This window comes from Miscanthus floridulus, chromosome 1 (genome assembly GCF_019320115.1).
Source record: "Miscanthus floridulus cultivar M001 chromosome 1, ASM1932011v1, whole genome shotgun sequence".
NCBI lineage: Eukaryota > Viridiplantae > Streptophyta > Magnoliopsida > Poales > Poaceae > Miscanthus > Miscanthus floridulus.
Genome location: NC_089580.1, coordinates 37,575,810 through 37,586,124, shown reverse-complemented (window position 1 = coordinate 37,586,124; position 10,315 = coordinate 37,575,810). Strand labels below are relative to the sequence as shown.

General features: G+C 58.8%; 1 protein-coding gene across 1 annotated transcript; it reads right to left on the bottom strand.

Moving 5' to 3' along the window:
* Positions 1 to 205: 205 nt before the first annotated feature.
* Positions 206 to 2,374, bottom strand: LOC136484983 (remorin 4.1-like). Its single transcript, XM_066481966.1, has 2 exons — positions 1,539 to 2,374; positions 206 to 675 (listed from the first exon to the last, which is right to left on the bottom strand). Exons 1-2 carry the CDS (start codon positions 2,205 to 2,207, stop codon positions 484 to 486), a joined length of 861 nt encoding a protein of 286 aa, XP_066338063.1. The 5' UTR covers positions 2,208 to 2,374; the 3' UTR covers positions 206 to 483.
* Positions 2,375 to 10,315: the final 7,941 nt, after the last annotated feature.

The following is a 10,315-nucleotide window of genomic DNA, read 5'->3' as shown; positions in this document are numbered from 1 at the left end:
TGCAATGCTACAGTACCGATCATGGCGATGGCTGTATACATACAAAACAGACAGATCGGAGAAGCAAGACCGCAAGAAAACCTCCACATGTTTGCAGTAATGTGATGTGGCCGTATTCTATTCTCTGCACTGCACAAGTACGTAACAGCTCTTAGTTGCAGTGTTGGGTTCTGAATGCAGTATGTTTGCAGGGTTAAGCAAACAGTTCGTTCAAGCACCACCATATGCATCGATATAAGTACAAGCCAGGATAAAAAGAGGGAGAAGAACGGCCATCCTGTGATGGATCACAGGCATCACAGGGAACCAGGCGGTACGTATACAGCTTACAATTTTTTTTTACAGTTAGGTTCTCGGATGCAGCGGCGAGCGTGCATCGATCACGCACAGAGAGACAGAGAGAGCTAGCTATGGTCGTAGCCGTAGGCAGCAGCAGCAGCAGCACTGGGGATCGGAGGTGGTAGGGATCGCCGGATGGATCGGCTAGAAGAAGGAGCGCTTGGTGGGCACCCTGCCGACGGCCTTCATGAAGTTTGCGAGCTCCAGCACCTTGGCCAGCTTGAGGCCCCGCTTGGCCTCCGCCGACGCCCGCTTCTCCTCCGCCTTGCGCCGCGCCTTGGCGATGTCGTTCTGCGTCTTCTCCACCGCCTTGGCGCGCTGCTCGTCCAGCTTCCTCTGCGCAAAGGAATCAAGGAATATATCCAGTCAAAAAGACAGCACGCATCTTTCTTCTGTAATTCTGTTAGTAGAGCCAGTCGCCCTGTCCAAACTGAAAACAGTCAAGTTGTCGAGGAGGAACAGATTGACACGCGATGCAGCTGTTTATAGGGTGCTCAGGGACTCAGTACGAACATCGACCACGCACAATAAATAAACAACTTACGAAACCTGTGAAGCTAGTTTTTTCTTTCCTTGTAGAAATTAGTTGCATGAAGAAAATGAGTTTGTTTTTTAACAGACATGAGGCAAGAGGAAAATTGAACCCACTGTTTTCCTGCAACAGGACTGAATAACTAGAGCTACTCTGAAGGCACATATGACCCCCTCTGTTTCAGTTTGCCCATCAGAATTCACATAGATGCTACCTAATTTCATCGATAACCAGCTTGAAATCATATTGATTTCTGCAAGACCACAAGCATGGTTGGCAATTTAGCGCACATGTGCTTTGCTTGTCATGTTTTACACCCCCCCCCCCCCCCCACCCCCCACCCCCCATCCCCTTCCTCCTGATGAAAGAACCGTTAACATCTGGTGTAGCAGATTTAGATTCGCCCAATTTAGAAATCAAAGACCATCGGCTGCATGTGTTCATCAGAAATCGAGAAACTGATTGTGGCGCGTCGTTATAATTTTCACTATTTCTCGATCTTAATATAAAAGATGGGCAACGTATTCGAGAAAAAAAAGAAATTGAGAAACTGTTAACAGAGATTGCATCTAGTATTTGCGTTATTCAGATTAACAAGTCATTGATTGATTGATGAAAATAAATTAAAGGGAGCGAACAAAAGGGTTATTATTTTGAGAGATTTTACCTCGATCTTCTTGAGCCATGCGGAGGCCTCCTCCACCTGCTCGGTCTCCCATCCGTTGATGACCACCTCCTCCCTCTTGAAGCGGTTGTTGATCTTGGCCACCTCGGCCGTCTGCCACGCCGACACCTTGGTCTCCACCTCCTCCTTCTTCACCTGGCTAGCCTCCACGTGCGCGGGCGGCTGCGGCGTCGGCGTCGGCGCCGGCACGACCTCCAGCCCGGCGTCGGCGGCGGACGCCCTGGACCTAGCGGGCGTGGCGATGGGGTGGCTGTCAGGGACGATGGCCAGCGGGTTGGTCTCCTCCAGCTCGTCCTCGCCGATGCTGGTGAGCTGGTCGGCGCCGCCGTCGTACCCGCCGTTGGCGCCTCCGCCGGTCTGCATGGTCGCCCCGGCGGCGACCATGGCCGTGAACTCGCGGCTCATCGTCATGAACTGCTCCTCGGACGAGAAGGAGCGGTGGCTGGCGGTGTCCCAGGACCTGGTACGCGCGGGGGGCGTCGGTGCGTCGGGCGTCAGAGGGTGGATGTCGCGGAACGTCGTGACCTCGACATCATGGCCGCCGTCGCCGTCGTCGTCGTGGTGGTGGTTGCTGGCCGGGCTCGGCGCCGAGGGCACTGGCGGTGGCGCTGCTACTGCCGGTGATGGCGGTGCCTGCTGCTCATGCAACATGTGGTGGTGGTCGTCGCCGCCGGGGAGCTGCCCGTGCTAGGCTCCACCATGCATGAGGAGAGCGTGGTGTGGTGCTGGTGCGTGCGTGCGAGCGTGCCAGTGCCTGTGCCCGGCTCGGCTCGGTGCGGACCACGGAGTTTATCAAGGAGAGGAGGATGGGCAGGCAACCCGAGCTGGGTCAGTCAAGTGATGGCCATGGCTGATGGGAGATGGGATGGGGTCTCGGCAGGCTCGTCCATTGGCGCGCGCGGGTGACACGTAGCTGTCGGGGGAATCGCCCAAGTTCCCTTCCGGTTCCGGTGCATGCACTGCAGTCATCACAGCGGCGTGGGTGTTCGTGTTCCAGCTGCATGCCTCACTTCCCGTGCACCTGGAGATTGGCGACTTGACTACTGCAAATGGGAGCTTGTTTAACCCCATCCACAGATTGCCCCGAATGTTTCTTGACACTGTCAGTTTGCAAGTCGCAGCACTTTTGACTGTGTGTGATTCTGATAAGGGCTTTATTAGAAGTACGCTGTTAATGAAAAGCTAAGGCTCTGTTCAGCCGGCTAAAACTGTTTTTGTTGCGAGAGAAACTAGCTGATAAGTTCAGAAACTGACAGTGGCGTGTCACAGTACTTTGATAGGCTTCTTTTACTACCTGTTGGATGGATAAGCTCCTTCCGTAAGAAGATGAAGGCAGGGAGAAGAATCTCCCATCGAGAAACTTCTCTTTGTCCTTTTTTTTTTCTCTCCAGCTTCTTGTCGTGTACCTAAGCGCTGAACTGAAGCTTCCAAGCACTATTAGTAGTATAGCAGTAGTCAGCCTTTTCGCTTAGTCGTATTTGATTTATAAGCCATAACTTATCAGCCGACGAATAGTATTTTTCTCTCACACCAAACCAACCAATAGCATTTTCAGTCATGACTTATAAGCCAAACTAACCCTAACAAACACGACAAGTACTTACGGCTTGTACAGAGCAGTCAAATTAAGGATACGATGAGCACAATTCGCAACAAGAAAAGGCTGCCCTTATCTACTGCCATTTTTTCTTCTAACTTGAAACCAAACTTAGACCAACCGAAAATGCATGCATAGTGTCGGTGTTTTAGACCGGGGGTCCTCAACCAACTAGTAAATTTGTACTGTGTGTTCCCAATCCCGGATGGTGATGCAAAGAGACACAAGGCTTATACTGGTTCAGGCGATCAGTGCCCTACATCCAGTCTGAGAGATTGATCTTGTATTCCTTGCACCGCGGTGCTTGTAGTAGGGGTTACAAGCTGGGTGAGAGAGGGAGCTAATCCCAGGTCTCGGCACGGAGTGATAGGGGCTGCTTGAGACGTTGCTCTCAGACAGCGAGTGAGTATGCGTGTTACAGGGTGTTGTTTTTGTGTGTGTCTGTCTCCCCCCTGAATTGGCCCAAATCCTCTCCTTTTATAGTTGAAGGGAGGGCTAGGGTAGTACGTGCGCTAACTATACGGCGTCGTGCGAACGGAGGCGGCGTGTCCGAACCCTGTAGCCTGTTCCTATGGCGGCGTGGTCGTCGGAGTGGTCCGTCCTTGAAGCGCTGGGGCGGCGTGCCGGTCACGTCCGATCCTGTGCGTCATGGGAGCTCTAGGGCTACCTCGAAGCGGGCGCGGCGGTCAGCGTACGGGTCGCTGTGGATTGACTGTGCACGAGGCCGAGGCTCGGTCGGTGCCGAGGCCGAATCACGGTGGGGGTCTCGGCAGACATGAATCCCGAGATAGCCGAGACCCTGGTGCAGAGTGCCGAGGCCCGGAGAGAGCGGTTAATCTGGTGTGCCAGTTCGGAGGCGATGATGACCCAGGTCATGCTGCCTATGTCGTGTTGTTTTCGAGGCGGGGATCGCGGGGCACAGTGTAGTGCGGGCGCCGATCGTGGGCACAGCGTCAGAATACAGTTGCCGGTAATCCCCGCCGTGCTCTGTCTCAGCCGGTTATGTGCTGATGCGACCTTATGTCCCGTCGGCCACTCCATGGTGTCGAGCCGTCGTCCGGCTGAGATCGCGGGAGTGGTTGACATATTAATGGGACATGACATGCTGTCGAGAAGATCGATCGAGGCAGAAGCGACGGGTTGTTAACAAGTCGGCCTCGAGCGATACGGAAAATAGCTTTCTTATTCGAGGCTGTTCGCACGGGGCCTCGGGCGAGACGGAGATTGGGCTCCTTGCTGAGGCCTTGCATGAGAGAAGCCTCGTGCGAGGCGGAGATTGCGCCAGGATGCTGAGACCTCCTGTGCGAGGCTCGAGGCGAGGCAGAAAGCCTGGTGGGCTCGGACATGGCCGGGGATGAGCCCATGACTTACCCTCTAGCTTTGTTTTTGATGGGATTTAAGTGATCCTTTTGGTGTACGCTCGGGGTACCCCATTCTATGGTACCCGATAGTAGCCCCCGAGCCTCAGGGGGAGTGCGTGCACTCTCCCTGAGGGTTTGTCGAGGCTTGGTTTGTAGCCGCTCCCGTAGGGATTATGTTTTGTTTCTTGAGGTTTCGGTGGGTGCGCGCGAGCGCACCCGCCGGGTGTAGCCCCCGAGGCCCTGGAGGAGTGGAGTTACCCCTCCAGGGGCTTTTTTCGTTTTCGTGTTGGAGTGAGGAGTTTTTATCGTATTTGCCGAGCCCACAAGTGCGAGTTCGGGTCGCGGGGGTCTCGGCGAGGTTGTAGGAAGAGCCCTCTAGCCTCCGCACGGAGCAAGAGGTCCGTCAAGGGTTCTCCTAGCTTTTTGTACGACCCTCACGCTTCCTTTTCGCTCGAAAGGAGGGTTGGAACGTGCCAGGCTACCCTCGATGGGCATGAGCGTCGCCACTTCCGGTGAGCTATTATCGGGTAAGTCCGAGTGGAGGCTCGTGCCCCGTTCGCTAGGGGACGGCTAGCGGTCCAGAGACGCACTCCAAGAGTACCAGAGGGTTTCTCTAGTGGGTGCCGAGGGCCGTTCGCTGGGCCTCGGTGGCTCGGTGCCTCCCTACGGTGGGATCCCATTCGGAGACCTCCCTGCCGGTCTCGGACACGACTTGGGATGCCCCGAGCGACTGCTCGCTTGGGCCTCGGCCATCGTAGGCTCGCCCCAAAGTCATCCCTAACTCTGTTGCCCTGGGGTGGCTGTCGAAACCTCAGGGGGGCCCAACCTTCGAACCCCTGAACCGTAACGGGCTCGGTGCCCTTATCGTATTGTAACGAAGCTTCTAGCACGGACTCAGGTCGTTCGTCTTTGTCTTGGGTGCAGGAGGAGCCCCCGAGCCTCCGCCTAGAGCAAGAGGACGGTCATGGGTCCCCTGGCTTTTTTATTCGACCCTCACATATCTTTTTCGTTCGGACAGAGGGTTTGTTTGCTGAGCCCATTCGGGTGCGAGCCGGAGCCGCTGGGTCTCGGCAAGGTTGTAGGAAGAGCCCCCTAGCCTCTGCATGAAGCGATAGGGCCGTCGGGAGCTCCCCTGGCTTTTTATACGCCCCTCGCGCGTGAGGGTTTGTTTGCCGAGGCCCCTTTGGGCGCGAGCCTTGGTCGCAGGGTCTCGGCGAGGTTGCAGGAAGGGCTCCCTAGCCTCCGCATGGAGCAAGAGGGCCGTCAGGAGCTCCCCTAGCTTTTTATATGACCCTCGCGCTTCCTTTTCACTTGGAAGGAGGGGTTGTTTTGCCGAGCCCCCTCGAGTGCGAACCGGGGTCGCTAGGTCTCGGCAAGATTGCAGGAAGAGCCCCCTAGCCTCCGCACGGGGCAAGAGGTCCGTCGGGGGTTCCCCTGGCTTTTTTGTACGACCCTCACGCTTCCTTTTTGCTCAGAAGGAGGGGTGGAATGTGCCAGGCTACCCTCGATGGGCACAAGCGTTGGCACTTCCGGTGAGCTGTTATCGGGTAAGTCTGAGTGGAGGCCCATGCCCCGTTCGCTAGGGGACGGCTAGCGGTCCAGAGATGCACTCCAAGAGTACCAGAGGGTTTCTCTAGTGGGTGCCGAGGCCGTTCGGTGGGCCTCGATGGCTCGGTGCCTCCCTACGGTGGGATCCCATTCGGAGACCTCCTTGCCGGTCTCGGACACGACTTAGGGCGTCCCAAGCGTTTCGCTTGCTTGGGCCTCAGCCCTGTATAGGCTCGCCCGTAGTCGTCCCTGACTCTATTGTCCTGGGGCGGCTGTCGAAACCCCTAGGGGCCCAGCCTTCGAACCCCTGGACCGTAATAGGCTCAGAGCCCGGTTCCTTCATCTGAAAGGAATAGGGCGGGGGGAATATCTTCCCCATCGGCTCGGCAGCGGGTGGCGCGCCTTTTGAGGCGGTTTCCTGGGGAGGCGAAACAACGCCTGCTGCCGTAGTGGCCGAGCGTGACGCGGTGGATGGGACGTAACTGTTCCCGCAATTAATGAGAAAGAAGTGGGCGCGTGGGCGGCAAAATCGGATCGTGGTTAACTGCGCCGGATTGAGGGGAAACTTCCCTGATTTCATCGCCCATCCGTTTCGCCTTCACCCTGCATAAATACTCAAAGAATCTCGCCCCTCCACACCTTACCTTGCCTATGTTAGCTCTGCCTCCATCGAGCCGTCGCTAGAGCAGCGGGTGCCGGGAAGAAGAGGGGAGAAGAGCGAGCCAGGGAGAAAGCGAGAAAGAGCGAGAGAGTGAAGGAGAGAGAAAAACTCACCGCCGCGTCTGATCCCTCCACCGCACTCATGGCCGGCGACATCATTGTCATCGAGGCGGACCCTTGGGATCCTTCCGACGTTACCGTGGAGACGCTCCAGTCGCTCATCGACGGCAGACTCCTTCGTCCGGCGACGGACCCCAACAGGCCAGAGTGGATTGCGCCGTACAGCGAGCCAGAGCTGAGGCCTCATAATGGCTACGTCGTAAGCTTCGTCTCCTTTCATGAGCGTGGCCTCGGCGTCCCGACGGATCAGTTCATGCGGGCGCTCCCGCACTACTATGGCGTGGAGCTCCACAACTTCAACCCCAACTCCATCGCACAGGCGGCCATCTTCGTTGCCGTCTGCGAGGGGTACTTGGGGATTGCTCCCCATTGGGAGTTGTGGCTCCATCTCTTCCGGGCGGGGCACACCACTAAGCCGACGAGCACGTCGGGTACGAGGAAAGCGACAAGGGCCGGCGGCTGCACTCTCCAAGTGCGCCAGGACCGCCAGCACCTCTACTTCCTGGCCCAGCTCGCGTCATCCAATCGCCGGTGGTACACGAGCTAGTTCTACCTTTGTAACGACGACCGAGGACTTCCCCCCTACACTGGGCGGATTGTGGGGAGCTGCCTGGAGAGGTGGAAGTACGGTGTCCCGAAAGACGACCAGCCCAAGCTGCAGCCGCTTCTGGAGGGGCTGGAGAGGCTACGGGGCCGTGGCCTTACCGTGGCTGTGGTCGTGGCTGCCTTCCACCACCGGAGGGTGCTGCCGCTGATGGCTCGGTGGCGGTGGCTGTTCGAGATGAAGTCGGGTGAGCCCATTGAGGGCATCCGGATGTCCTCCTCTGCCCTTTCTGATGAAGAAATTCTTCGTCGGGTGGGGGAGACGGTAGAGGCAAAGCTGAGGGGCGGCAACTTGACCCCCATCGCGATGCGACCGTCGTGGGGGTTCCTCTCGCTGGTAAGTCGTGTGCCGCTGTAGCCCCCGAGCCTCCTCCGTTTCTCCTTACTTCTTGTTCCATTATGCGCGTTCGTTGTTCTTGCAGGGGATGAGGGACGTGCGCTCCTCTCCGCCGCCCGTTCCTGAGGACGCGAGGTGGCGGGTGATCAACCGGGTGCACGCCGACACGTAGAAAAAATGGAAAGACACCAAGGCGGCGAAGCGCACAAAGAAGATCCTCGCGCGCGAGGAGCTGGACAAGCGCCGCCGTCAACAAAGGAAGGATGGTCTCCCGTTGGAGGAATCCCTGTCGCCGTCGCTGTCGACGGAGGCCTCGGACAGGGATGACGAGGGCGAGGTAGGGCAAGGTCCCCTAGACCATCTCCCTGACGTAGTGGAGGTGGTGCCCAGGGCGTTGGCAAGCAGCCCGGCACTCCTGGGAGGAGGAGGAGCGGACCCAGGGTCCACAATTGCCCGCTCCATGGCCGAGGCTAACACGCCCGAGGCACGGGCGTTGGGCAAACACGCCGTTAGGCCAGTGGGCTCGGCGGTGGCGGTGGAACAAGTGGCGGCGGAGGCGACGTAACTGCCCCCGCAGAGGACCGAGGGGGCGCCGGGGTCCGTTGAGGACCAACCGGCGCCGATGGACACGGAGGCAATGCCTCTGCCACCACCGCCGCCTTTGTGGATGAGGGTCACCGTGGCGAAGCGGTTGCCGCCCCGCTCGAGGTAGGTGTATTTTCTGGTGGGGTCGTAGTGCCTTCCGTTCGTTCTTTTGTCTTGTGCTGACCCTGTGATCGTCTTGTCCTTAGCCAGAAGCGACCTGCAGATGAGCTTCCATTGGTGCCCCTTAAGGCGCTCAAGGTGAGTCCCGGCTCCTCCGCCCACTGGGTGGCAGAAGGCACAAGCCGCTATACAACGCGGCGCTGGCGTCGGCGAGGGCTGACCCGAAGGAGCCGGCCACCCAAGGAGGGGCTGTCGAGGTGACCCCAACACAGACGGGGGAAGGAGTGCTTTCGCCCCGCGAGGGCGAGGCTCATGAGTCGGATGGGGCCGGCGTGCCCTTGGTTGCCGAGGCCCCTGGGTCCTCCGAGGCTAAGGCGACGGAGGCCGGGGCGCCCAAGACCGCTGAGACCGCAGTGGTGGGGGTCGGTGTTTCTGCGACCACCGAGGCCACGATGGTGGAGGCCGGAGCCCCCGAGACCGTTGAGGCCATGACTGTGGAGGCTAGAGCCCCCGAGATCACCGAGGCCGACGTGATGGCGGCGAGGCCGTCTGCCCAGGAGGTGGAGATGAAGGCGGCGGAGGCCTTGGTGGCGCCCTTGGTTCAAGGCCCGCCGTTGTTATGAGGGAGCGTTCGGGAGGCGGAGGTCTATCTGATCTCCTCCGACGATTACTTCCCAGGTGCGGGGGGTGGTCGACGCTGAGGAGACCGGCGCCATGGAACAGCCGGCTCTGACCTTGGGTGAGGGAAGCTCGGCCCTCGTGCGGGTGCGACCCGAGCCTCACGGGTGGGATCACCCGCGTGTGTTGTGGCGGAGCCGGGACGACCCTGAGGGGGAGCCCCTGTTCGCCCTCGAGGACGTAGCCGAGGGCGGGCGTTGGGACACCTTCGAGCAATACTGCCAGTTGGCGGAGCGATCGCTACGGACGGTGCTGTCCGTGGTGGCCGATGAACTACCCGGAGTCGTCCAGGTTTGCGTTTCCTTTCTCGTGCGACGTTGTCTTTTTCTGAGTTTTGTTGCAATCAATGACCCCTATTCTGCTTCCCTAGGAGCTCGAGACCCGGTCCCTTGGGAAGTCAGTCTTTCTCCAGCAGGAGAGGGACGTTTGGGACCAGCTCCAGCGGCAGACGGGCCTGCTTGCGGGAGCCAACGAGCTTCTGGCGGCGCGGAGCGCGGAGGTGGAGGACCTTCGGCTTCGTTGTGCCGACGCGAGGGTCAAGGTGACCACAGCCTAGGGGTAGGTCGCCCCTTTGACAGCACGGGTCAAGGAGTTGGAGGAGGAGCTTACCCGCGTTGCCGGTGATCAGTATGCCTTCAGGTCCCGGGCTGAAGAAGCGACGGCCTCGGGCAAGGCCCTCGCTGGGCAGCTAGGGGCGAAGGAGAGTGCGCACCAGCTGACGAAAGGCGCCTTGGATGAGGCCCTTATGGCGGTTGAGGCCTCCCGAACTGAGGCTATGGTCTGGAGGGCAAAGGCCGAGGGTGAGTACTATCCCCCTCTTTTTCTTCATTTTTCTTGTGTTTTGCCTCCTAACTCCCTGATGTGATGCAGAGCTGGGGAGAGAGGTATCTAGAGCTACCAAGGCTTCTCGGATCGAGGCCCAGCGCCTGAAGGAAAGGGCCGAGGCCTCCATGGCCGAGGCCCAACGCTAGGGAGAGAAGGCCGAGGCCTCTCGGGTCGAGGCCCGTCGATGGGAGCAGAAGGCCAGGGGTGAGTTCCGCAGGCTTCCATCCCTTTTTTGGCTCACTTTTTCTTCGCACTCAATCTCACTCCGTTTCCTTGGGCGCAGAGTTGGAGGCGGAGGTCACTCGGGTGGCTGAGGCTTCCAGCG